Genomic DNA, 27,991 nt, shown 5'->3' on the forward strand with positions numbered 1-27,991 from the left:
ACCTCTCTCTCTCTCACTCTCTCTTTTATATATATATACATATATATATATATAATATGTGTGTGTGTGTGTGTGTGTGTGTGTGTGTGTGTGTGTTTAACACCACTGCTGGACACGATGCTAGCAGTACCCACCCCTGTTTCCCTGTCATCACAATAAAGCGTCTCCAGACGTTGCCAAATATCCCCTGGAGGACAAAATCATCCCTGGTTGAGAACCACGGAATTATATCAATGACCATCACAACCCTAAATGAACTAATTAACTCAACTGTACATTTTCTCCACCTCTGCCCTCAAAAAGTGACTGCTGCTTGAGAAAATTACACAGGAGGGCAGAAAATGGTGAATTCATTTTTGCCCATATTAAAAAGGACCTCAATATTGCTTATCAGTCCTACAACATTTTTCTGTCAACTTGTTGTATTACTTTCTACAATATTCCCAATCTTCTCAACTTTCCTTTAAACTCCCAATACCACTTCCTTTTCTATTGGAAGATGACCCCATCTCCAACTTCACAGAGAAAACAAGTTAGCAAATGAGAACTTTTAACTTCCTGTTACTAAACATACAGAAACATACTTCCTGTCATAACTGGGGAGATATCTCCTCTATCTCTCTTTCTCCCCTCCCTCCTCTCTTCCAAAACCATTCCTCTCACCAGTGTTTTGAATTGCCTCTAAACTGCCTCTATTCTTACCCTTTCACCATCTTTGCCTACTGACTGTCCCTTCTCTTCCTTTATTCAACCATTTTTTTTTCTCAGTTGAATCTTCCCTACCATACTCAAGTTTCTCCTGTCTTAATTCTAACAAAAAAAACAAAAACAAAAAACCAATAACAAAAAATCTTGATCCTTCATCATTCTCCCTCCTTCCTCCCTGTCAAGGCCAAACTTTCCAAAAGCATTCTACAACTTGTCCCCATCTCTACATCTCCCCCGTCTCCAAACTAATAAGTTGTTTTTTTCAACCCCAGCATTCCACCAAACAGCTTTCACTGACATAATCAGTGACCTCTGTGTTATGAAATTAAAAAAAAACATTTCTCAGGCTTCATCTTCCTTGATCCCTTAGGAACCGACAGACTATTTCCTCCTTGAAGCACTGTTTTTTTGTTTGTTTTTTTTGTGTGTTTTGAGAGGGAGTCTGGCACTGTCGCCAGACAGTGATAGACATTATGATAGTAACGTAGCTGGGATTACAGGCGCCTGCCACCACACCCAGCTATTTTTTCTTTTTTTTTTTTTTTGTCGGGGGTGGGGGGCAGACGGAGTTTTGCTCTTGTTGCCCAGGCTGGAGTGCAATGCGTGATCTCGGCCCACTGCAACCTCCGCCTCCTGGGTTCAGGCGATTCTCCTGCCTCAGCCTCCCGACTAGCTGGAATTACAGGCGTCTGCCACCACACCCGGCTAATTTAAAATATAAAAATATAAACATACAAAATATAAAAATACAAAATTTATATATATATATATATATATATTTTTTTTTTTGAGACAGAGTCTTGCTCTATCGCCCAGGCTGGAGTGCAGTGGCTCGAGCTCGGCTCACTGCAAGCTCCGCCTCCTGGGTTCAGGCCATTCTCCTGCCTCAGCCTCCCGAGTAGCTGTGACTACAGGCGCCCGCCACCACGCCACCACGCCCGGCTAATTTTTTTGTATTTTTAGTAGAGACGGGGTTTCACCGTGTTAAGCAGGATGGTCTCGATCTCCTGACCTCGCGATCCGCCCGCCTCGGCCTCCCAAAGTGCTGGGATTACAGGCGTGAGCCACCACGCCCGGCCATATTTTGTATTTTTAGTAGAGACGGGGGTTTCTCTATTTTTGCTAGGCTGGTCTCGAACTCCTGACCTCGTGATCTGCCCGCTTCAGCCTCCCAAAGTGCTGGGATTGATTACAGGTGTGAGCCACTGTGCCTGGTGAAGCACTTTATTTTCTTGATTTCCAGCAGTTTGTTTTATTCTTAGAGGTGCATGGAAGGGTTCCTGCAGCAAATAGTTTACAATAATCATCCATCTGCTTAAAACTCTTCAATAGTTTTCAGTGCCCATAGTACAAAGTGGTCTAAAATTCCAAGGCCTTCCAAAATCTAGCGATTGTCGGCCTTCTAAAGCTTTCTTCCCTCTACACTCTGGGATGTACGATTAGCACTAAGCCTCTTACAAGGATGAACTACTAGAAATTTCCAGAAGGCGTTATGCTGTTCTCGACATAAGCTGTTTCCCAGAGCCTGGAAAACTCTAGCTCTTTCTCTGCCGGATTTCCGGGGGAACTCCTACTTATCCTTCAGGACTCAAGTCACTTCCTCCGGGAACCCTTCCAGACACCCCTAAGAATAAAACGCTTTGTTCATTATCAGCCAAAGGCGCCTCAGATTTTCTATGTGCTATGCACTGTATTCTATTCACTATAAATTTGTTTACATATCTATATCTTAGTCTAGACATATTGAAAGACGCTGAAGGGCAGGGAAAGCATTCTATTCGCTTTCTTTTCTTCATCGTTCATCCAGCACAGTGCCTGGCACACAGTTTGCCCTCAGTAAATGTTTATTGCATGAACACCTCCCAGCTTCGGGCATGACCGGAATCTATCCGGTTAACTGGTGAATTCCCAGACTCTCCGCCTGCGTGGCAGGGACATTTAAACCCCCAGCACCGTGATTGGCTCCAGCTGCAGGGGTGTGTCCGTGTCCTCGGCGCACGGGATGTGCGCAGGCGCGCGGGCTCGGCGCGCGCAGGCGCGACTAGGGCGCCGCGCCAGGTCCGGTGTTGGGGTGTCCGAGCTGCGGCTGGAGAGGAGTGGCCTTACCCGCTTGGTGAGTCTCCAGGAGTGGGACGGAGGGAGCTGACCGGGATGAAGTCGGAGAGTATGTCCTGAGAAGAAAGAGTATATCGTATTGGTTGAAAAGTTGGTGGGGTCGGGCTTAAGCGGAGGAGGGGGCGCTCTGGCCCTTACTGGGCAAATGGGCCCGGAGCGGGGACGGGAGGTGCCGTGAGAACATCGAGGGGCCAGTGGAGGAAGGTGGCTGGATGGTGATTCTCTGGACCCTTCCTCGAAATTAAACAGAGATCACCTCCCGTCCCTCACCCCCACTGTGTTGCTGTGGTTGACATTAATAGACTGCATGTCTGGTGACCACGGTGACCAGATAGCTCTGAGATAATGGCTTGAGGAAGGACTCTCAGGTTCCTGGTATTGGATAGCACTTTCTCTGTAGAAAGGTTCAGCCTTACCTCGCGGCACAAATTAGAGGATCAGGAAAAGAATGAATTCCACAATTCGGGATTGGAGTGGTGGGGGGAAAAAGTACTGTAAAGTGCAGTTTCATCTCGTCCTTTTTTTCTTCTTTAATCATTAGTCACCACAATGTTAGGAAAGGCAGTTGATGGTAGGAGAAAACGTAAAGACATAAAAGTAGGGGAGAAAAAAAGTCAAGAAGGGAGTATCACTTTGCCTTTTGCTATTTGTCATCTCCTGGAATGGAGTCTGTATTAGTCCGATCTCACACTGCTATAAAGAAGTACCCGAGGCCGGGCTTGGTGGCTCATGCCTGTAATCCCAGCACTTTGGGAGGCCCAGGTGGGAAGATCACTTGAGATCAGGAGTTCGAGACCAGCCTGGCCAACATGATGAACTCCCATCTCTACTAAAAATACAAAAATTAGCCAGGCATGGTGGCATATGCTTGTAATCCCAGCTACTCCGGAGGCTGAGGCAGGAGAATTCCCTGAACCTGGGAAGCAGAGTTTGCAGTCAACTGAGATCATGCCACTGTGCTCCAGCCTGGGAGGCAGAGTCAGACTCCATCTCCAAAAGAAAAAGAAAAAGAAATACCTGAGACTGGGTAATTGATAAAGGAAAGACGTTTAATTGACTCTCAGTTCTGCATGGCTGGGGAGGCCTCAAGAAACTTATAATCGTGGTGGAAGGCAAAGGAGAAGCCAAGTACCTTCTTCACAAGATGGCAGGAGAGACAGAGTGAAGGGGAAAGAGCCCCTTATAAAACCAGTATCATGAGAACAGCATGGGGGAAACCACCTCCATAATTTAATCACCTCCCACCAGATTCGAGATGAGGTTATGGGTAGCCAAACCGTATCATTCTGCCCCTGGCCCCTTTCTTTCTTTCTTTCTTTTTTTTTTTTTTTTTTTTTGAGACCAAGTCACCCAGGCTGGAGCGCAGTGGCGCTATGTCGGCTCACTACAACCTCCAACACCAACACTTCAGCCGTCCTCCTGCCTCACCCTCCTGAATAGAGACTACAGATGCATTCCATCAAACCTGCCTTTTTTGTTTTTTGTTTTTTGTTTTTTTTGAGATGGGGTCTTGCTCTGTTGCTCAGATTGGAGTGCAGTGGCATGATCTCCGCTCACTGCAACCTCCATCTCCCAGGGTCAAGCAGTTCTCCTGCATCAGCCTCCCAAGTAGCTGGGATTACAGGCGCCTGCCACCACACCTGGCTAATTTTTGTATTTTTAGTAGAGATGGGGTTTGGCCATGTTGGCCAGGCTGGTCTTGAACTCCCGACCTCAGGTTATCCACTGGCTTCCACCTCCCAAAGTGCTGGGATTACAGGCGTGAGCCACCGCACCTGGCTAATTTTTGTATTTTTTTTTTTTTTTGAGACGGAGTCTCACGCTGTTGCCCAGGCTGGAGTGCAGTGGCGCGATCTCGGCTCACTGCAAGCTCCGCCTCCCGGGTTCCCGCCATTCTCCTGCCTCAGCCTCCTGAGTAGCTGGGACTACAGGCGCCCGCCACCGTGCCCGGCTAATTTTTTTGTATTTTTAGTAGAGACGGGGTTTCACTGTGGTCTCGATCTCCTGACCTTGTGATCCACCCGCCTCGGCCTCCCAAAGTGCTGGGATTACAGGCTTGAGCCACCGCGCCCGGCCTTTTGTATTTTTTAGTAGAGACGGGATTTCACTATATTGGCCAGGCTGGTCTTGAACTCCTGACCTCATGATCCACCCGCCTCGTCCTCCCAAGGTTCTGGGATTACAGACGTGAGCCACCACTCCCGGCTCCCCTGGCCCTTTTCTAATCTCATGTCCTCACAGTTCAAAACACAATCATGCCTTCCCAACAGGCCTCCAAAGTCTTAACTCATTCCAGTATTAACCCAAAAGTCCAAGTCCAAAGTCTCATCTGAGACAAGGCAAGTCCCTTTTGCCTAGGAGCCTGTAAAATCAAAAGCAAGTTAGTTACTTCTAAGATGCTATGGGGGAATAGGCATTGGTAAATGCTCCCATTCCAAATGGGAGAAATTGGACAAAACAAAGGGGTTACTGGCCCTATACAAGTCCAAAATCCAGTGGGACAGTCATTCCATCTTAAAGCTTATTTTAATCTCCTTTGACTCCATGTCTCACATCCAGGGCATGCTGATGCAAAGGGTGGGCTCCCAAGGGCTTGAGCAGTTCCGACCCTGTGGCTTTGCAGGGTTCAGGCCCAGAGGCTGCTCTCCTGGGCTGGCATTCAGTGCCTGCGGCTTTTCCAGGTGTATGGTGCAAGCTGTTTGTAGACCTGCCGTTCTGGAGTCTGGAGGATGGTGGCCATCTTCTCACAGCTCCACTAGGCAGTGCCCCAGTGGGGACTCGGGGGGGGGTCCAACCCCATGTTTCCTTTCTGCAACACCCTAGCAGAGGTTCTCCTTGAGGTCTCTTCCCCTGCAGCAGACTTTGGCCTGGACATCCAGGGATTTCCATACATCTTCTGAAATCTAGACAGAGGTTCCCAAACCTCAATTCTTGACTTCTGTGCACCTGCAGCCCCAGCATCACGTGCAAGCTACCAAGGTTTTGGGGCTTGCAGCCTCTGAAGCAACAGCCCAAGCTGTACCTTGGTCCCTTTTAGCCATGAGCTGGAGCAGCTGGGACTCAGGGCCCCAAGTCCTGAGGCTGCCCACAAACCATTTTTTCTTCCTAGGCCTCAGGTCCTGTGATGGGAGGGGCTACTATGAAGATCTCTGACATGCCCTGGATACATTTTTCCCATTGTTTTTGTGATTAACATTCAACTCCTTGTTACTTATGCAAATTTATGCAGCTGGCTTAAATTGCTTCATAAATTATTCAGTGGTCTCAACTCAGTGATCTCAGGAAAATAAAGAAATATTAGCAAATAAGAGAAACACCTTACATTGCCATACTCCTTTGACAGGTCATGTGAAAGTAATTTAAGTGATCATGTAACTTAGCCTGCAGTTTGAATATTTGTCTTGGTAGGTTTTTCTTTAGGTGCTTGTAGTATGTGTTTATGCACTAGAAAGTTGGTGTTATCATAGTTCCAGCATAAGGATGACTTACTGTGCCATTATTTTCCTAACAATATTATACCATTTCATATAAACAGTGGAATTCCTATATATATCTTGATGTTTGTTTCTTATATGAACTTAGATACACTACACAAGCTCACTTAACTAAAGGTCACATCTTTTCTTTTTTTTTTGTTTTGAGACGGAGTTTTGCTCTTATTGCCCAGGCTGGAGTGCAATGGCACGATCTCGGGTCACCTCAATCTCTGCCTCCCGGCTTCAAGTGATTCTTCTGCCTCAGCCTCCCGAGTAGCTGGGATTACAGGCATATGCCACCACACCTGGCTAATTTTGTATTTTTAGTAGAGAGTAGGTTGGTCAGGCTGGTCTCGAACTCCCGACCTCAGGTGATCCCGCTCACTTCTGCCTCCTAAAGTGCTGGGATTACAGGCGTGAGCCACCACGCCCAGCCTAAGATCACATCATTCAGAACACAACCTAGCATCACAAAGAAAGTAAACAAAAACAGGCCTGTACTCATGGGACAGCTGTGGAGTCTTCACCTATGAGTCATACCACCATCATAGTTTTTGCTGTTTAGAGTACTATTATTTTACTTCATGTTTAATGAGTTTTTTTAAAAAAACATTGCCCACTTCCAAAGTGATAATCTGTGAAATCATGGTTTTTATGTATTTTATACCTTTTTTAGTATCCATTATAATAAATACATAACTATTAAATATATAACTCTTCTGTATATAACAGTTAAAATCATATTCTTGCTCTGCACTTCGGAGAATACTGCTTTGGGCCTAATCAGCTCATTTTTAAAATGAAGATTGAACTAAAGTTTATGGACTTGAAAATTTTGTGATCTCTATGATGATGTTCATTATCATAACACAATTCTAGCAAAGTTAACTGGTTCCACCAGATGAAAGTAGATTACAGCCGGGCGGTGGCTCATGCCTGTAATCCTGCACTTTGGGAGGCTGAGGCAGGAGGATTGCTTGAGCCCGGGAGTTTGAGACCAGCCTGGACAACATGCCAAGACTGTCTCTACAAAATTAAAAAAAAAAAAAAAAAAAAAAAAAATAGCTGGGCCTAGTGCCCGGTGCCTGTGGTCCCAGCTACTCGGAAGGCTGAGGTGGAGAATCACTTCAGACTGGGAGGTCAAGGCTGCTGTAGATCAGAATAGCAAAAAGGAAAAAGAGGATGTTTGCTCTTTGATGTTTTTGTGAAATCAGCTGCCTTTTTTTTTTTTTTTTTCTGAATTCAGGCTCCCCCCTGCCCCCACAATTTGGTTCCTTTATCTGCAACACTCTGGACATCTGTTTTTGAGCTATGTTTGTACTCCACATTAAGTATGTATTAGCATGATAATATATAATGTTGCTTATCTCCAAGGGTGCTGAACTTTTTATTCCATTACTATAGTTTGTTTCCAGATCTGTAGGTTGACGGAGGGGCAGATGACAAGGACTGCTCTTTTCTTTTTTTTTTTTTTTTTTTTTGAGACGGAGTCTGGCTCTGTCCCCCAGGCTGGGGTGCAGTGGCCAGATCTCAGCTCACTGCAAGCTCCGCCTCCTGGGTTTACGCCATTCTCTTGCCTCAGCCTCCTGACTAGCTGGAACTACAGGCGCCCGCCACCTCGCCCGGCTAGTTTTTTGTACTTTTTAGTAGAGACAGGGTTTCACCGTGTTAGCCAGGATGGTCTCGATCTCCTGACCTCGTGATCCGCCCGTCTCGGCCTCCCAAAGTGCTGGGATTACAGGCTTGAGCCACCGCGCCCGGCCCTTTTTTTTTTTTTTTTGAGACGTAGTTTTGCTCTTGTTGCCCAAGCCGGAGTGCAATGGTGTGATCTCGGCTCACCGCAACCTCCACCTCCTGGGTTCAAGTGATTCTCCTGCCTCAGCCTCCTGAGTAGCTGGGATTACAGGCATGCGCCACCATGCCTGGCTAATTTTTTGTGTTTTTAGGAGAAACGAGGTTTCACCATTTTAGCCTGGCTGGTCTCAATCTCCTGACCTCAGATGATCCGCCCACCTCGGCCTCCCAAAGTGCAGGGATTACAGGCATGAGCCACCTCACCCGGCCAGGACTACTCTTTTCTTTGCTGTGGTAGGTAGAAACTTGAAACAGACGGATCCAGTGCCTCCAACAATTGGAGGAAGTGGATTATGGAGCCAGGAAACAGCATGTACTGTGTCTTTTTAAATATTAGGAGTAGAAGAAGCCCATTTGTATTCATTTAGATTCACTGACATTTTGGTTTGGGTTTCAATTTAGGTTGTATTGCTATTAAGATATTTAAATCACTGATTCCTATGTTTTTCCAGAATTCTCTTTTCTTGTTTTCTGTAAGTTCTGTAACTTAGATGTAAAGTTTGTTTAAATTTATTTTGACAGTGTTTTGGAAATTGAAATTACTTTAGATGGCCTTTCTATACTTATAAAACTCAAGCCAGTTGTGGTGGTTTGTCTGTAGTCCCAGATACTTGGGAGGCTGAGGTGGGAGCGTCAGTTGAGGTCAGGAGTTCAAGACCAACCTAGGCAGCATAGCAAAATGAATTTCAAACTTCTTGGTATAGTATACAGAGCTCTTCACAATATGTGTTCTGTCTGCCTTGAAAGCCATCCCCTGCCCTCCATACACACACACACACACACACACACACACACACACACACACACATTATATTCCTGCCTGACCACTGAATCCTTACATTGTGACTTTTTTTGATAATTTAATTTAAAACCATAATTTTTTGGACTTGATCATACTTGGATTTTGACCCACACAAGTGAGAATCAGGGTGTTAGTGTTTTTTGTTTGTTTTTTAAGACGGTCTTGCTGTGTCACCAAGGAGTCCAGTGGCATGATCATAGCTCACTGCAGTCTCAAACTGCTGAGCTCAAGTGATCCCCCTGCTTCAGCCTCCTGAGTAGCTGGGACTACAGGTGCAAACCACCAGGCCTGGCTGATTTTTTTTTTTTTTTTTTTTTTTTCGTGTAGAGGTGGGGGACTTGCTTAATTACCCGGGCTGGTCTCGAACTCCTGGCTTTAAGCAATCTTTTTGCCTTGGCCTCCTAATGTGCTGAAATTATAAGCATGAGCTACCATGCCTGGCCAAAATCATGAGAGATATTTAATAATTATTATGAAAAGTTATAATAGTTTTATTGAGCACTATGTGCCAGGCACTGCTTTAAATACTGTGCGTGAATTAGCTCAATCCATGTAACAACACTTAAAGTAAGCATTATTATTCTATTTAATGAGGAAACTGAAGCACAGAAAAGTTAAGTAAACAGTAGTCAGGATTTGAAACTATTATGCCTTCAGATATTGGGCACATAACCACTATACTATGTTGTCTTTTGTATAAGCAAGAATGCTACTCTTTTTTTTTTTTTTTGAGACGGAGTCTCGCGCTGTTGCCCAGGCTGGAGTGCAGTGGCCGGATCTCAGCTCGCTGCAAGCTCCGCCTCCCGGGTTTGCGCCATTCTCCTGCCTCAGCCTCCCGAGTAGCTGGGACTACAGGCGCCCGCCACCTCGCCCGGCTAGTTTTTTGTATTTTTTAGTAGAGACGGGGTTTCACTGTGTTAGCCAGGATGGTCTCGATCTCCTGACCTTGTGATCCGCCCGTCTCGGCCTTCCAAAGTGCTGGGATTACAGGCTTGAGCCACCGCGCCCAGCCAAGAGTGCTGCTCTTTTAATGTTCTGCTGGGGGTATCCTTTTCCAGGGACATGAGTGCTATGTTCTCTATCTGTAGCTTCTGACTGTTCATATCAGAATATTTGAAAAACTAACCAGAAAGCATCTAAGTGTCTGGGTGTGGTGTCTCATGCCTTCTGGCATTTGGGGAGTCCAAGACAGAAGGATTGTTTGAGGCCAGGAGTTCAAGAGCAGCCTAGGCAACATAGTAAGACACCCTATCTCTGCATACGTACACATGTACGTACATACATAAAGCATCTAAGTGAACTTAATCAGAGCTAAACTATGTGGATGGTTTCGCTGAATATTTCATTCAGGCAGGGTGAATCCCTGCCAATTAATCTCACCCCATACTTGGTATCTCCCTGGCAGAGACCACACTTATGCCTGCCATATTGTCTCCTCCTGGGTTGGCTCTTGAGTCCCGTTCTTATCTTTCACATAGAACATCCCCTTTCTGTTCACACAACCATTCTCATAGATAGGGTTAATATAACTGATTACAATCAAAACTACATCTACCTCCTCAGTATTACTCCTGGGTCACTTAGAGGAGAATTGTGGAAGTTCCAAATTTGACAGGGACTTGAAGACCAGGCATTGGATATCAAGCAATTAAGTTACCAGAGGTGCTTCTGTAAAACTGAAGTGTCGTGTTTTTGTGTGTGTGTGTGTGTGTAATTAGAGTCAGGGTTTTGCTATGTTGCCCAGGTTACATTTAAACTCCTGGGCTCAGGTGATCCTCCTGCCTCAGCCTCCTGAGTAGCTGGGACTATAGGCCTGAAAATGTAATTTTGGTTTTCTTTTTGGTTCCTGATTTTTAGTGGGACTTTCCCACTTGTTAATATGATTTCTGTCTTGAATCATGTGCTTCAGTGTACTTTGAAACCAGGCTGATTTTTTTGTTTTGTTTTTTGTTGTTGTTATTTTTTAAGATGGAGTCTTACTCTGTCGCTGAGGCTGGAGTGCAGTGGTGTGATCTCGGCTTACCGCAACCTCTGCCTCTCCGGTTCAAGCGATTCTCCTGCCTTAGCCTCCTGAGTAGCTGGGATTACAGGTGCCCACCACCACACCTGGCTAATTTTTGGGGGTTTTTTTTGTTTTTTTTTTGAGAAGGAGTCTCACTCTGTTGCCCAGGCTGGAGTACAGTGGCACAATCTCGACTTACTGCAACCTCTGCCTACTGAGTTCAAGTGATTTTCCTGCCTCAGCCTCCCAAGTAGCTGGGATTACAGGTGCATGCCACCATACCTGGCTAATTTTTGTATTTTTAGTAGAGACGGGGTTTCACCATGTTGGCCAGGCTGGTCTCAAACCCGTGACCTCAAGTGATCCGCCCTCCTTAGCCTCCCAAAATGCTAGGATTACAGGCGTGAGCCAGCGCACCTGGCCTTTGGTATTTTTTAGTGGAGACAGAGTTTCTCCATGTTGGCCAGTCTGGTCTCAAACTCCTGACCTCAGGTGATCCGCCCGCCTCGGCCTCCCAAAGTGCTGGGATTACAAATGTGAGCCACTGTGCCCAGCCTGAAACCAGGCTGTTTAGTAGTTATGATTCTGTGGTGTTCTTAGTATATTTGCATTTGAGTTATAGACTTTGTATGGTAAAAAGAAAAGAATTTTTAAAAAGAAAAAAAACAATATATGTATGTATATTTGCATAGTTTTGGGGCCTATATATAAAAATGGTTAAAGTTGTTTGTGTAGAAGGAGATAGAAAGGAAAGCTGAGAGAAGAAGTAAAAGGAGGAAGCTATCCTTAACATAAATGAGACCCATGCCAGGCAAAGTGGCTCATTAATGTAATCCCAGCACTTAGGGAGGCTGAGCCAGGAGCATCACTTGAGCCCAGGAGTTTGAGACCAGCCTGGGCAACATAGTGAGACCCTGCCTCTACAATAATAGTAGTGATTAAAAAAAAGGCCGGGTGTGGTAGTGGGCACCTGTAATCCCAGCTACTTGGGAGGCTGAGGCAGGAGAATCACTTGAACACGGGGGCAGAGGTTGCAGTGAACCAAGATCACACCACTGCACTCCAGCCTGGGCAACAGAGTGAGACTCCATCTCAAAAAAAAAAAAAAAAAATACAAATTGAGACTCTGTCTCAAAAAAAAAAAAAGATATATATAGCCTATATAGTATCATCAACTTTAATATTCAAATTTAGCCTTGCAGATGGAACTGTTAATATTTAGTAGCTATTATTTTCAGTTACATTTACGTAAATGTGACTCATATTCAACATTGCTACTTTCCTTTTGTTTTGCGTACTGTTTATTTCCACTTCAGTAAAAGTATTAAAATAATGGCTAACATTGAACACTGGCCATGTGCAAGGCATTGTACTAAGTACTTTGCATAGATCATCTCTTTTTAATCTTCACAAAAAAACCAAAACTATGAAATAGAATGTTATTCCTGTTTTACAAATACAGAAACTGAATTTAGTGGGGTTAGGTAATTTCCTTGGGGTCACACAACAAATACATTCTGAGGCTGGAATTTGAATTCTGGAGTTCCCACTCACCCACTATGCTATCTGCTGTAAACAGAAGTTTCCTCTCGTTGCAGATGCATTGGTTACCATGGAAGTAGACTTCTATCAAAATAAGCCAAAGAGAATGCTGAACTTAAAAGTACAATAATAAACCCTTTGAGTGTAACTCATTGAGCTTTATTGTGATTAATTTTCAGAGAAGAAATAAGTCAGGAAACTAATTTGGTAGAATATTTTAGCTGCAAAATCCTTGTTTACCTGTATAAAAATAATTATCTTATAAAATCATTCTTTGCAGGACCCTGTGAAATTGATGGTGATTTTTTTTTTTTTTTTTTTTAGACAGTCTTGCTCTGTTGCCCAGCCTCCGCCTCCCAGGCTCAAGCCAGAGACATGCACTACCGCACTGGGCTAATTTTTATATTTTCTTTTTAGTAGAGATGGGGTTTCACCATATTGGTCAGTCTGGTCTTGAACTACTGGCCTCAAGTGATCCACCCACCTCTGCCTCCCACAGTGCTGGAATTACAAGCGTGAGCCACCTGCACCTGGCCTGATGGTGATTTAAAGTGCTCTTTCTTCATTACTTCTCGAGTAGCTTTCCAGTTTTATAAATGAAGCCACATGGATCTTCCAAGGCCTTATTTGAATTCCAGGGCCTTTTTTCTGTGTATTTCTTTCCAAGAAGCTTATTTACTTTTCCTTTCTTCTTTTCTTCTTTTTTCTTTTATTTCCTTTCTGCTTGCCTTTTTTTTTTTTTTTCCCCCTGAGACAGAGTCTTGCTGTTGCCCAGGCTGAAGTACAGTGATCTCGGCTCACTGCAACCTTTGCCTCTCAGGTTCAAGCAACTCTCCTGTCTCAGCCTCCTGAGTAGCTGGGATTACAGGCATGCATCACCACACCTGGCTAGTTTTTGTATTTTTAGTACTTACGGGGTTTCACCATGTTGGCCAGGCTGGTCTCGAACTCCTGACCTCAGGCGATCCGCCCACCTCGGCCTCCCAGAGTGCTGGGACTACAGGTGTGAGCCACCACACCTGGCCTCTTGCTTGCTTTCTCGTTGTCTTCTTCCCTCCCTCCGTCTTTCTCTTTTCTTTTCTTTTCTTTATTTCTTTTTTTTTTTTTTTTTTTAAAAAAAGACAGTTTCGCTCTTGTCGCCCAGGCTGGAGTGCAGTGGCACGATCTTGGCTCACTGCAACCTCTACCTCTCTCCTGGGTTCAAACAATTCTCCTGCCTCAGCGTCCCGAGTAGCTGGGACTATAGGCGCCCACCATCACACCCAGCTAATTTTTCTATTTTTAGTAGAGATGGGGTTTCACCATATTGGCAAGGCTGGTCTCGAACTCCTGACCTTGTGATCCACCCACCTCGGCTTCCCAAAGTGCTGGGATTACAGGCATGAGCCACTGTGGTGAGCCCATTTTTTTTTTTTCTTTGGGGTCTTGCTCTGTCAGGCAGGCTGGAGTGTAGTGGGGATCATGGCTCACTGCAGCCCTGAACTCCCAGGCTCAAGTGAACCTCCTAACTCAGCCTCCCAAGTAGCTGGGACTGCAGGCACTGATCACCACACCTGGCTATTTTTGTTGTTACTTTTTGTGGAGACAGAGTGTTGTTGTGTTGCCTAGGCTGGTCTCAAACTAGCCTCAAGCCGTTTTCCTACCTCAACCCTCAAAAGTGTCAGAGTTACAGGCGTGAGCCACTGCGCCTGACCAATAGACTTCTTTCCATTTTCTAAATTAATGTAGATTATTTTTAGCTTCTGAAATACTAGAAGACAGTTGAAAACCATGATTACTCTGGTCTTTCTATTTCTCCTTCAATTTAATTGTCTTATTTGAGTCTATAGACGAGATGAAATCTCGGGGTCTTACAGAAAGCATCTGAAATTTTGAAATGAACCATCATACAGGGTTGCTTGGCCTATTTTCTAATATTCAGCAGTTCTCATATCATCTGTTGTTTGTTAAGGGGGCGGTGGATACAGTCAACAGAAAGACTCTTTTTTTGGAAACAGGGTCTTGCTCTGTCACCCAGTGCCATCTCAGCTCACTGCACCCTCTGCCTCCCAGGTTCAAGTGATTCTTGTGCCTCAGCCTCCTGAGTAGCTGGGACTACAGGCATGCACTCCCATGCCCAGCTAATTTTTTGATTATTTGTAGAGACCAGGTCTCACTGTGTTGCCCAGGCTGGTCTTGAACTCCTGGCCTCAAGCAGACCTCCTGCCTTGGCCTCCCAAAGTACTGGGATTACAGACGTGTGCCACAACTCCCAGCTCCAGAAAGACTCTTTATCAGACCATGAACTATACTTAATTTGCAAGTAGATCCCGACTTGAATAATTAATCTGCTCTTTACTAACTCAGTCGTCTTAGGTAAGTTACTTAAACTGAGCCTTAGTTTCTTCATCTGTAAAATAGTATAATGGAGATAATGATGTAGATAAATACTTAGTAGGGTATCTGATGCCTAAGAGGTACTCTGTGAACTTCTTTCCCTGCCTAGTTTTAAATTAGAAAAGAAAAAGGTCAAATTAGGAGTCTTTGAGTAAGCCCAAGTGAGCCATAGCCTGAGAAATAGGGTGTGAAAGCACTGAGACAAATCTTGCATTTTCCTCTCAAGGGCACACAGTTAGCATAGTGTAAGTTCCCAGCAGCACTGGAAAAATGACACAAGTATTTAATAGATTAGATTAAATCTGAGAAAAGTACATTTAATGGCATCTTTGTGTCAGCTGATGTTTTATTTTTTACCCCACCCCAACAGTTCTCTTTTCTCTAATATTCTGGGTAACCTTTTCCTGATTCCGTGAGGAAAATGTCTGCAGAGAATAATAAATATGAGTAAGGCTATGTAACTATGTAGCTATTTTGCATGCGTGAATACTGTATTTTCTTTTCTTTTTTCTTTTTTTTTTTTTTTTTTTTGAGGCAAGGCCTCACTCTGTCACCCAGGTTGGAGAGCAGTGGTGCAGTCAGGTTCACTGCAGCCTTGCCTTCCCGGGCTCGAGCAATCCTCCCATTTAGCCCCCTAAATAGCTGGGAGGGGGCTATGTAGCTAATTCTAGGTTACATTCTCTCTGACCCATCTGAGCAAACTTACAAAGGCCAATAAGAACTTAAAGAGTATTATTCCTTTTCTCTCTTTGTCCTTCCCCTTACAATTCTACTTTGACTCTCTTACTTTCATACACAGTCGACCCTTGAACAACATGGCTTTAACTGCATGGATTCACTTATAGGTAAATTTTGTTTTTCAGTACATACAGTCAGCCCTCCGTATCAGCAGGGTCCACATCTACAACCAAATGCAGATAGAAAATACGGTATTCAGCTAGGTACAGTAGCTTCTCCCTATAATTCCAGGACTTTGGGAGGCCGAGGTGGGAGGATTGCTTGAGCCCAAAAGTTTGAGACCAGCCCGGATAACATAGTGAGACCCGGTCTCTATAAAACAGCTTAAAAATTAGCCTGGCATAGTGCATGCACCTGCAGTCCCAGTTATTTAGGGGGCTAAATGGGAGGATTGGTGAGCCCAGGAGGGCAAGGCTATAGTGAACCTGATTGCACCACTGCTCTCCAACCTGGGTGACAGAGTGAGGCCTTGCCTCAAAAAAAAAAAAAAAAAAAAAAAAAAAAAAAAGAAAGAAAAGAAAATACGATATTCATGCATGCAAAACTCTCGTCTACAGATGGATATACAGTTTTATATCTGCAGGTTCCTAAGGGCCAACTGGTATCCACAGGCAGTCCTGAATCCAACCCTCTGAGGGACGACCATACTATAATCTTGTGCTCAAAACCCTCAAGAATCCAGAGTAATCTTAGGCACCTGCATCCTGACGTCAGCATGCCAAACTTGGGAGATCTTTATAGATATCTGTTACTTGCCTTGCGTGTTGTCTGGTCAGGGAAGAAAAAAATATTAAGTAGAACTTCGAGTTCACACAGAAAGAGTGTGTCCTTCAGACTGAGCTCATTGCATTGTCGGGGTGATTCTTCACGTTATTCATCCCCAGTTACATCTGCTTTCGCTTTCTTTTTTATTTTAAAGAAGGCAGAACAGAGGTCAGGAGTACATTCACCCGTAACTCTGTAGTTTTGCTTTTTTTTTTCCCCTAGGAAGCTAGCAAAGACTGACTTGTAATTGCAATAATCACCTCTAGGAACAGAATTACAAAATTACATAATTTGTGATATTTGGGCTTTCTTACCCCAGAATGTCACCCGACCCACAGGATACTATATCTGAAAACCTCACTAAGGGTGCCTTTTCCAGGCACTAATGGATTAGCGTATATTATTTTTCATATTTTTTTCTCTGTCGGGCATTGAGGAGTTATACATGACAGGAATAGATAACTTCAGAGCATTACTGCCTGGGAAGGGCAGGGTTTGGAGAGGTATCTCGGTTGGGGCTTTAGGAAGTGATGGAAAGGCGGGGCGCGGTGGCTCAAGCCTGTAATCCCAGCACTTTGGGAGGCCGAGACTGGCGGATCACGAGGTCAGGAGATCGAGACCATCCTGGCTAACCCAGTGAAATCCCGTCTCTACTAAAAAATACAAAAAACTAGCCGGGCGAGGTGGCGGGCGCCTGTAGTCCCAGCTACTCGGGAGGCTGAGGCAGGAGAATGGCGTAAACCCGGGAGGCGGAGCTTGCAGTGAGCTGAGATCCGGCCACTGCACTCCAGCCTGGGCGACAGAGCGAGACTCCGTCTCAACAACAACAACAAAAAAACAACGAAGTGATGGAGAAGCATAAGGCTACCTGGGCAGATGTGGGGTATTATAGAAAGGAAAGGTGTGCAAAAATGTGGAGGTGAGAGGGTACAAAAAATAATCTCCATTTTCTTTCTGTAGTTGTAAATAGGAAAGAGTGACAAAAGAACAGTAGCGTGGACATGTGTATGTATGATAAAGCTTAAGACTCAAACAATTAGCAAATTAATAAAATACATGGTTCCTTTAACGCTTATATCTAATGAATGATATCTTTATGTCTTGATTATATCTTTTGTGTGGAAACCTGCCTGAACCACATTCTGTGGCAAGCAAGATAGAAACCTAAATTTGGAACTTAAAATTCTTTCTTTCATGAGCACTAATAGCTTTAATCAAGGCTCAAAATCTTTTTTTTTTTTTTTTTTTTTTTTTTTGAGACGGAGTCTCGCTGTGTCGCCCAGGCTGGAGTGCAGTGGCCGGATCTCAGCTCACTGCAAGCTCTGCCTCCCGGGTTTTTACGCCATTCTCCAGCCTCAGCCTCCCGAGTAGCCGGGACTACAGGCGCCCGCCACCTCGCCCGGCTAGTTTTTTGTATTTTTTAGTAGAGACGGGGTTTCACCTTGTTAGCCAGGATGGTCTCGAACTCCTGACCTCGTGATCCGCCCGTCTCGGCCTCCCAAAGTGCTGGGATTACAGGCTTGAGCCACCGCGCCCGGCTTTTTTATTTTTTTTTTGAGACAGAGCCTCACTCTGTTGCCCAGGCTGGAGTGCGGTGGCGCAGTGGCGCGATCTCGGCTCACTGCAACCTCCGCCTCCCAGGTTCAAGCAATTCTCCTGCCTCAGCCTCCCAAGTAGCTGGGATTACAGGTGCTTACCACCACCTTCGGCTAATTTTTGTATTTTTAGTAGAGAGGGGGATTTACCATGTTGATCAAGCTGGCCTCTATCTCCTAACCTCGTGATCCACCCACCTCAGCCTTCCAAAGTGCTGGGATTACAGGCGTGAGCCACCATGCCTGGCCCTCAAAATCTTAAACCATAAAGCAGTTATGACAGTAGAATTATAAACAGGGCCGGGCGCAGTGGCTCAGGCTGGGCGCAGTGACTCATGCCTGTAATCTTGGCAATTTGAGAGGCTGAGGTGGATGGATCACCTGAGGTCTGGAGTTCGAGATCAGCCTGGCCAACATGGTGAAACCCCATCTCTACTAAAAATACAAAAATTAGCAGGGTGTGGTGGTGCATGCCTGTAATCTCAGCTCCTTGGGAGGCTGAGGCAGGAGAGTTGCTTGAACCCAGGATGTGGAAGTTGCAGTGTGTCAAGGTTGCACCACTGAACTCCAGCCTGGGCAATAGAGTGAGACTCCGTCTCAAAAAAATAAAAAATAAAATGATAGTAGTGGTTCACCTAAAAACGACTGAAAAGATTATTATTATTATTTTATTTTTATTTTATTTATTTTTTTGAGATAGGGTCTTGCTCTGTCACCCAGGCTGGAGTGCAGTGCCATGATCTTGACTTACTTCAGCCTCAACCTCCTGGACTCAAGCAATCTGCCCACCTCAGCCTCCCCAGTAGCTGGACTACAGGTGCGCGCCACTATGCCCAGCTAATTTTTGTATTTTTGGTAGAGACGGGGTTTTGCCATGTTGCCCAGGCTGAACTACAACTCCTGAGATCAAGCCATCCACTCACCTCAGCCTCCCAAAGTGCTAGGATTCCAGTCATGAGGTACCACGCCCAGCCAAAAGTGACTGAAAAGATTTGTATGTGATCATATCATACACTTGGAATAGCAGTTTTTGGTTTGTGGCTCTAGTGATTCTTTGCAGGCTTTGTGCTACTGTTACATGCAGCTTTGTTTCTAAGAGCCACGTAAATACTTTGAGAGTACACCCTGTTTTTCTACTTATTTGTTCATTCAGCTATTTTCGGAGTATCTACTGTCAGATCCTATTAGGTGTTAGAGATACAAAGATAAAATCTCTGCCTTCCAAGAATTCAGTCCAGTACATTCTTGGGGGAATTAGGTTTTCTGCTTATCATAGGGTATATCCATGGCAAGGTTTCTCACCTCAAATTGACATTTTGGGTCAGATTATTCTTTGCTGGAGGGCTTTCCTGAAGAGTATTGTAGGATGTTAAACGGCTTCCCTGCCTCTACCTACTAGGTGCCAGTAACCAGCCCCATCATCTGGCCCAAGTTGTGACAATCAAGCATCTCCAGACATTGCCAGATTCCTGGGGGCAAATCTGTAATAAGAACCAGAGTTTATCTGTGTCATTGACAGTGAGCTTTGGTAAATGAGTTTTGAGAAAATTCATACAAAGCTAGCAAATGTAACAAAGAAAGAACCTAGATCCGTTGCACAATGCTTGTTATTACTCCACATGACTTCTCAAAGAGGAATTAGATAACAGCCGTGCTGAATAACACCTACAAAATGTTTTATTTTTTAGCTTGGATGTCTATGAGATCTCTTTCTGAGTTACTATGTGTAGGAGAATAATTGTTTGGTTTCTTAGGGACTCCACTAAAACAACAAACAATATAAGCCATTGGAGAGGAAGAGTCTAATGCATAATAAAAATCTTAGTCTTTTCTGAGCTGTTTGTACCAGCATTTCCCTTTTCTTGTTAAGAGCGAAAGTATTTTCTCCAGTGAGTACGCGGGACAACTGGCATATTTAGAAATGTCTCCTGTGTTCTTCAGGCATGTAACTTAAAATTTTGTTACTTTACTAAATTGGACTTTTCTTCACTTACTGCTTTTCCATGTTCAGACAACACGTGAAGAACATCGAACAACCAAAAATTCATTTTAATATAATAGTCTTTTAACGCTTGTCTTCCAGTAATGCCTTGGTTCTCAAAGTAAAGGATCCACTTTCCTGTTGGAAAGAGTACTTCCCTAGAAGTCCTAAAACCTGTATTTTAGGTTCACCCTTAGCACTCTTATTAAACATTCATTTAGCCTCTCTCGGTCTTGATTTCTTTACTTGTGGTAGACTAATAGATATAGAAAGAGGCTCTTTTATCCTGTTTTCCTGATAAGTTCCTAAATTCCATAAATCTACACTTTTTGCTCACACAAACTTTTATATATCCTTATTCTTATACAATATCCACATTTCCATTTTTGTGCCTAATAGAGTTTTGATTCATCATGGATAATCTGTCATCAGAAGAAATTCAACTGAGAGCTCACCAGATTACTGATGAGGTAAATGTTTTACCTAAAATAAGTAAATAATTCTATTTCAGTTTTCATATTGGAGGGGTGAGAGGGCCTTCTTAGGGACCATTTTGGCCTCTTCCTAGTCCATTAATATCAAAGAACACATTTGCCCCTTAGTGCCTTTGCTGGTTTTTATTTTCTTAAAGTGAAAACAGTTTGTATGATTTTTATTTTTTAGGTACTTATTACTTAAGTGCAACAAAGATACTCTATTATGTATTTGAGAAATGCTAGACTTCTATTTAACAATTTCCTAATATCTGTAATTTACTTAGATTTCTACCTACATTAAATTTTTATGACTATAAAATTTTTATTCCCATGAACTTCACCATCCAAATATTCTCTCTTTTTAAAAAAAACTTTCCCTTTCAACATCACACTGGAAGTCCTTACACATTTTCTCTTAAGGAGCACTTGAAAATAACCGAAAATGTAGTGATCAACTTACTTTTTTTTTTTTTTTGAGACAGAGTCTCACTCTATTGCCCAGGCTGCAGTGCAGTGATGTGATCTCGGCTCACTGCATCCTCTGCCTCCTGTGTTCATCAAGCGATTCTCCTGCCTCAGCTTCCTGGGTAGCTGGGATTACAGGCATGTGCCACCACGCCCAGCTAATTTTTGTAGTTTTAGTAGAGACGGGGTTTCACCATGTTGGGCATACTGGTCTCGAACTCCTGACCTCGTGATCCACCCACCTCAGCCTCCCAAAGTGCTGGGATTATAGGCATGAGCCACCACACCCGGCCATTGTTTTGTTTTGTTTTTTTGTTTTTGTTTTTGTTTTTTTTTGTTTTTTTTTGAGACGGAGTCTTGCTCTGTCGCCCAGGCTGGAGTGCAGTGGCCTGATCTCAGCTCACTGCAAGCTCCGCCTCCCAGGTTCACGCCATTCTCCTGCCTCAACCTCCCGAGTAGCTGGGACTACAGGCGCCCGCCACCTCGCCTGGCTAGTTTTTTGTAGTTTTAGTAGAGACGGAGTTTCACTGTGTTCACCAGGATGGTCTCGATCTCCTGACCTCGTGATCCACCCGTCTCGGCCTCCCAAAGTGCTGGGATTACAGGCTTGAGCCACCGCGCCCGGCCCATTGTTTTAAAGGAAGGGATAGGCTGGCAATTCTTTTTGTTTTTTCCTTTAATGGAGACAGTCTCTCCGTTGGGCTATGTTGCCTGGGCTGGTCTTGGACTCTGGTACTCAAGAAATCCCCCTGCCTCGGCCTCCCAAAGTGCTGGGATTGTAGGCATGAGCCACTGTGCCCAGCCTGAGCTGGCCATTTTTAAAGATAGAATAGCATCATGAATGTGGCCTGTGATCAGATGGTTTTTTTGTTTTGTTTTGTTTTGTTTTTTACATATTTTGGAATGCTAAAACTCTGTGTTTTTTCCTAGTCTCTGGAAAGTACGAGGAGAATCCTGGGTTTAGCCATTGAGGTAAGAAAATGTTAGTCACCAACTTAAGTATAAAAATTTATAGGAGATATCCTAATACTTCTGGCTGGAATTAGTGTTAAAGGGTAATGTATCAATATGCTTTATTATTTGAAATTAACAGTTGCTGAAATTGTCAAATTATGCACTAATGGGCCTTTTTTGTTTTTCCCTTTGACAGTATTGGAATATGACAGGGAAGATGAATTCACTATGAGTTTGTGACTTAATTATTTTGGGGGGCTACTATGTTAAAGTGTGTTAGTTTAAGAATACTAGTTCTGTCTGTAGCTCTAATCCTCTGAGAGCTTGGGTTTCTAAATTATTCTGTCTTGCTATTTGACAGCTCTTGTAGGTTTTGTTTCTGTTGTTTTTGGTTTGTTTTGTTTTACTATCAGCCTTTTTCCCACTTCTTTTAGTCTCAGGATGCAGGAATCAAGACCATCACTATGCTGGATGAACAAGGGGGTGAGTTAAATTATTAGCAGAAATTCTTAATTTGACCATGATGCCAAAAAGCCCTATCAGATTAGCCACATACAAATTTCAGCCTTTGGGAGGGCCTTCCCTTTGTAAAGTAAGAATAATATGTTTACTTCTTGTCTTCTGGTTTGAATAATGTCATGTTCACTGTCTGTTTGGGATGGCAGGCAACAGTGCCCAACTGTGTATATACCGAGTATGTGTTAGACCAGCATGGCTAACACATTAGACATTATGATAGTAATGTAGCTGGGATTACAGGTACCCACCACCACACCCAGCTAATTTTTTGTATTTTCAGTAGAGACAGGTTTCACCGTGTTGGCCAGGTTGATCTCAAAGTCTTGACCTCAAGTGATCCGTCCACCTTGGCCTCCCAAAGTGCTGGGATTATAAGCATGAGCCACCATGTCTGGGCAGACATTGTGATATTCTTACATCATCCTCAAATCAAGTTAAGTCCTAAAACAGATCTAGATTCAGGTGTGCTTGGAAGCACTTGAGTTGGCCCTGAGTAATCAGGTCTAGTTTTTATTACTCCTATAACAGCCCTCAGGTTTTGAACCTCATAGAAATGATGGGGATTTGACCTGGTCAGAGTACCCTTAACTTGGTTGTAAGGATGATCTCTAAATAACCATCCCTTGGTCCTACTATACAAGATTCTTTTATTTTTTATTTTTATTTTATTTTATTTTTTTTTGAGGGGAATCCCACTCTGTCATCTAGGCTGGAGTTCAGTGGTACAATTGCAGCTCACTGCAACCTCCAGCTGCCAGGTTCAAGTGATTCTCCTGCCTCAGCCTCCCAGGTAGCTGGGATTACAGGCACCCATCATCACACCCAGCTAATTTTTGTATTTTTAGTAGAGATGGGGTTTCATCATGTTGGCCAGGCTGGTCTTGAACTCCTGACCTCAGGTGATCCGCCCACCTCGGCCTCCCAAAGTGCTGGGATCACAGGCATGAGCCACCATACCCAGCCATCTACAAACTTCTTAGAACAAATTTTTCCACAGCAAGAGGCTAGGTGCCTCAAGATCAGTACGTGAAAGATTGTTATCATGTTGAATAGCTTCTAATACCTTTTGACACTGACATATTCACTGTGGGGAGTTATTGGTAGATTCAAGGTTGAAGTTGACTGCTCCATAATAATAGCATTTTCTGGTTGACACTGTGAATGGAACACAAAATGTAACTTTACAACTTATTCTTAGAACAACTAAACCGCATAGAAGAAGGCTTGGACCAAATAAATAAAGATATGAGAGAGACAGAGAAGACCTTAACAGAACTCAACAAATGCTGTGGCCTTTGTGTCTGCCCATGTAATAGGTGAGTTGATAAATTAAGACGGTTTCAAAATAAATAAATGACAGTACCCCACCTTCTCCCGCCAGCTAAGGTCAGAAGTATGACTGGGTTTAATGAGGAACTCTATTAGATAAATCTAAGTTGTCTCTCCTTCAGGCAGATTAAGCTTTTTGTGTCAATACTGCTTGTTCACTGAAAACTATGACTTATAGTTGACCAATCCTGGGATCAAGTTCCAATTTCAATTTGTAGTGATACATGAAAAGGTTAAGAAGTATAGAGAAATGTATATCTGGATGATGGTGAGCAGGATGGAGTTATTTTCTTTTCCTTTCAAAAGGCAGAGTATTAACAAAATATTTATTTTGTGGTAGGCACATGAGGGATGGCCAAAAGAGTAGAAAAGTTGGGAAAGAATGGCAAAACTTAAAAAATACATAAATCTGATGTTAGATTATATGATAGTGACCAAAGCTAGGTATACAGAACTGATAAAGGTTGGGTTGGAGAGCATCTTATAGAAGAGTTAGGATGTGGGTTGGGCTTTGAGTGATTAGAAGGATTTGGATGAACAGGGAGGAACAGTGAGGGCATTTCCTATGAAAGGTTCAAAATAAAGATTAACAAGGAGCTTGACTTAACTGAGCTGTGTGCTCATGTAGATGAGAAGTGGAAAGTAAGATATAAGTAGGTAGTAGAGGAACTTGAATGCCAAACTAAAGAGTTGATAGATTGGAGTGGAGTGTAAAAAGAAATGACAGTATCTGGAGATTGAATGACTGTACTCACTGCTGAAAGGTTTTTTTTTTTTTTTTCCCCTGAGACAGGGTCTCTGTTACTCAGGCTGGAATGCAGCGGTGTGATCACGGCTTACTTAAGCCTCTCTTTCCTGGGCACAAGAGATCCTCCCACCTCGGCCTCCCAAAGTGCTGGGATGCAGTGGCACAATCTTGGCTCACTGCAACCTCTGTCTCCCCGGTTAAAGTGATTCTCCTGCCTCAGCCTCTCAAGTAGCTGGGACTACAGGCGCCCACCACCACACTCAGCTAATTTTTGTATTTTTAGTTGAGACAGGGTTTCACCATGTTGGCCAGATGGTCTTGATCTCTTGACCTCATGATCCGCCCGCCTCAGCCTCCCCAGTTGCTGGGATTACAGGTGTGAGCCACCGCACCTGGCCTCAAAGTATTCATTTTTAAAGAGCTTCTTAGACATTAGTATTTCATCCAGTTCTCAGCTGGTCTTGTAAACCAACAGTGGTTATATTTTTATATTTTCAGATAAGTGTTTTATGTAACAGCATTTTTGTGCCATTTCTACTGGAGAAAGTAGAGATTAATTGCTTGTCAGTCAACTTTAGTGTTTGTTTTGGCCATGAGGAGTTAAGATTTGACAGTGTTCTTCCTAGTCTTATCCATTGACTTCCTGTTCTAACAAGTCTGTTGACCTGTTTACACCTTGGTTGACTAACGGAGAGTTTTTTTTTTTTTTTTGAGACGGAGTCTTGCTCTTCACCCAGGCTGGAGTACAGTGGTGTGATCTCAGCTCACTGCAACTTCCACCTTACAGGTTCAAGTGATTCTCCTACCTCAGCCTCCCAAGTAGCTGGGATTACAAATATGTGCCACCACACCCGGCTAATTTTTATATTTTTAGTAGAGACAGGCTTTCACCATGTCGGCCAGGCTGGTCTCAAACTCCTAACCTCAGGTGATCTGCCCACCTCTGCCTCCCAAAATGCTGGGATTACAGGCGTGAGCCACTGCTCCCAGCTGAAAGTTCATATTTTAATAACTATAACTTGTCAATCAGAGCAGATTACTTTAAGCAAACAAGTTAAAATGTACAGATTGTTTGATACAAACTCTTAGCTATGTTTTACAAAAATAATTGTACCTTTCTTTTGTGTTCCATCTACCTTCTTGGAAGAGTATAGAAGAGAGGAAGTAGATGAATTTTCTTGAGATCAGATGTTAGGAGAACAAGGAAAAAGAAGTCTTCTCTAAAATCTTAGAGCAAGATCAACTCTAAGTCACGTGTTGATAAACAGGAAGAGCATTGAATTAGACCTAAGATGGTCTAATATCATAGAAAGTGGGAAATGTAGCTACAGAATATTAATTTTATGTCTCTTTGTGTATCCCAGCCAAGCATAGGCAAGCTTTTCTTGAAGACTGGTAGGAAACAAGGTAGAGTATGGTCCTGAATCAGCGTTCTTCAGCCTCTAACCTCAGTAGAACCCTTTCTCAGTGGATCAAGAGAAGGCACTACTTTTTTAGAGATGGCATCTGCCTCTGTCTCCTGGGCTTGAGTGCAGTGGCACCACCATAGCTCAGTGTAGCTTCAAACATCTGGGCTCAAGCGATTCACCCACCTCAGCCTACCAAGTAGCTAGGATTACAGGTGTGTGCCACCATGCCCAGCTAATTGTTTAAATTTTTTGTAGATACGGGGGTCTTGCTATGTTGCCCAGGCTTGTATCAAACTCCTGGCCTCAAGAAATCCTCAACCTCCCAAAGCACTGGGATTGCAGGCTTGAGCCACTGAACCCAACTGGCACTTCTTTCTTTTCTTTTTTCTGGTACTTCTTGAGAGATGGAATCAAGGGACTGCTGTAACAAAACAGTTCCCTGAAGAGAAGAAAGTATTATCTCAGTTAAAGATGTCTGATTATAATTACCTTTCTTCCACCTATTTCTTTCTTATACCATTGAGACCTTGGCCAGTATGATATCTCTCATCCTCAGCTCTTCCTATCATTCTTGCCTGTGTCTTGATCTTTCTAATCTGCTAGTCTGTGTTTCCGTTAGGCTCATTATATGAATAACCATAATATGAGCTTCTTAAAGGTAGACGTGAGATCTTGGTCTTTTGTATAAGGCCTAGTCTTAATACTGGCAGGAGTAGTCACAACCCAGGTCAGGTCCAGAGTTCCTTATTTGCCATTTGGAAATACTTTTTCTTTCTTTCTTTTTTTTTTTTTTTTTTTTTTTTTTCGAGACAGAGTCTCACTCTGTTACCTAGGCTGGAGTGCAGTGGCACAGTCATGACTCACTGAAGCCTCAACCCATCCTCCAGCATCAGCCTCCCAAGTAGCTGGGATTACAGGCACATGTCACCACGCCCAGCTAATTTTGTATTTTTTGTAGAGACAAGGTTTCACCATGTTGGCCAGGCTGGTCTCAGACCCTTGGGCTCAGGCAATCCACCCACCTTGGCCTCGAGAAGTGCTGGGATTGCAGGCATAAGCCATTAAGCCCTGCCGGCCATTCAGAAATCTAAAAAACTCTGAAAGCTTAAGTTTTGTTTCATTTTTGCAGTAATGGTGCCACAACTCATTAGGGTATAAAATGTAGCCCGAACTGAAGCTATGTTTAGCCTTTATTACTTGCTGTAAATATTAATTGGTTTCACTACAGAAATACTGTTTTTGAGTCAGGGTCTCACTCTGTCACCCAGGTTGGAGTATAGTGGTATGATCTTGGCTCACTGCAGCCTCGACCTCCCAGGTTCAAGTGATCCCCCTACCTCAGCCTCGTAAGTAGCTGGGACTACAGGTGTGTGTCACCATGGCTGGCATGTTTTTAAAACTTTTGTTTCTTCTTCTTTCTTTTTTTTTTTTTTTTTTTTTGAGACGGAGTCTCACTCTGTTGCCCAGGTTGGAGTACAGTGATACAGTCTCAGTTCACTGCAACCTCTGCCTCCTGGGTTCAACCGATTCTCCTGCCTCAGCCTCCCAAATAGCTGGGATTACTGGTGCCCGCCACCACGCCCAGCTAATTTTTGTATTTTTAGTAGAGATGGGGTTTCACCATGTTGGCCAGGCTGGTCTTGAACTCCTGACCTCAGGTGATCCGCCTGCCTCAGCCTCCCAAAGTGCTGGGATTACAGGCATGAGCCACCATGCCCAACCCTGTGTTTCTTTTTCCTTTTCTTTCGTTCTTTTTTTTTTTTTTTTTTTTTTTGAGACGGAGTCTCGCTCTGTCGCCCGGGCTGGAGTGCAGTGGCCGGATCTCAGCTCACTGCAAGCTCTGCCTCCCGGGTTTACGCCATTCTCCTGCCTCAGCCTCCCAAGTAGCTGGGACTACAGGCGCCCGCCACCTCGCCCGGCTAGTTTTTTGTATTTTTTAGTAGAGACGGGATTTCACCGTGTTAGCCAGGATGGTCTCGATCTCCTGACCTCGTGATCCGCCCGTCTCGGCCTCCCAAAGTGCTGGGATTACAGGCTTGAGCCACCGCGCCCGGCTTTTTTTTTTTTTTGAGACAGAATTTTACGTTGTCGCCCAGAGCGGAGTGCAGCCGTGTGGTCTCGACTCACTGAAACCTTA

The 27,991-nt window shown here is 43.9% G+C and overlaps 1 protein-coding gene across 5 annotated transcripts in view; it reads left to right on the forward strand.

The window, feature by feature from the left end:
* SNAP23 (synaptosome associated protein 23) overlaps positions 1-27,991 on the forward strand; it is a 42,735-nt gene that overhangs the window by 489 nt on the left and 14,255 nt on the right. For 2 of the 5 annotated variants that reach the window (XM_050799580.1, XM_050799582.1), the window contains exons 2-5: positions 20,354-20,424; positions 21,826-21,867; positions 22,284-22,332; positions 23,567-23,684. In XM_050799580.1, the coding sequence (XP_050655537.1) occupies positions 20,368-20,424; positions 21,826-21,867; positions 22,284-22,332; positions 23,567-23,684 (266 nt within the window). In that variant the 5' untranslated portion in view covers positions 20,354-20,367. Of the gene's footprint in view, positions 1-2,366; positions 2,822-18,673; positions 18,791-20,353; positions 20,425-21,825; positions 21,868-22,283; positions 22,333-23,566; positions 23,685-27,991 lie in introns of those variants that run through there. The other 3 variants (XM_050799581.1, XM_050799583.1, XM_050799578.1) reach the window with 3 other exon arrangements.

Source organism: Macaca thibetana, chromosome 7, assembly GCF_024542745.1.
Source record: "Macaca thibetana thibetana isolate TM-01 chromosome 7, ASM2454274v1, whole genome shotgun sequence".
In the NCBI taxonomy this organism is placed as follows: domain Eukaryota; kingdom Metazoa; phylum Chordata; class Mammalia; order Primates; family Cercopithecidae; genus Macaca; species Macaca thibetana.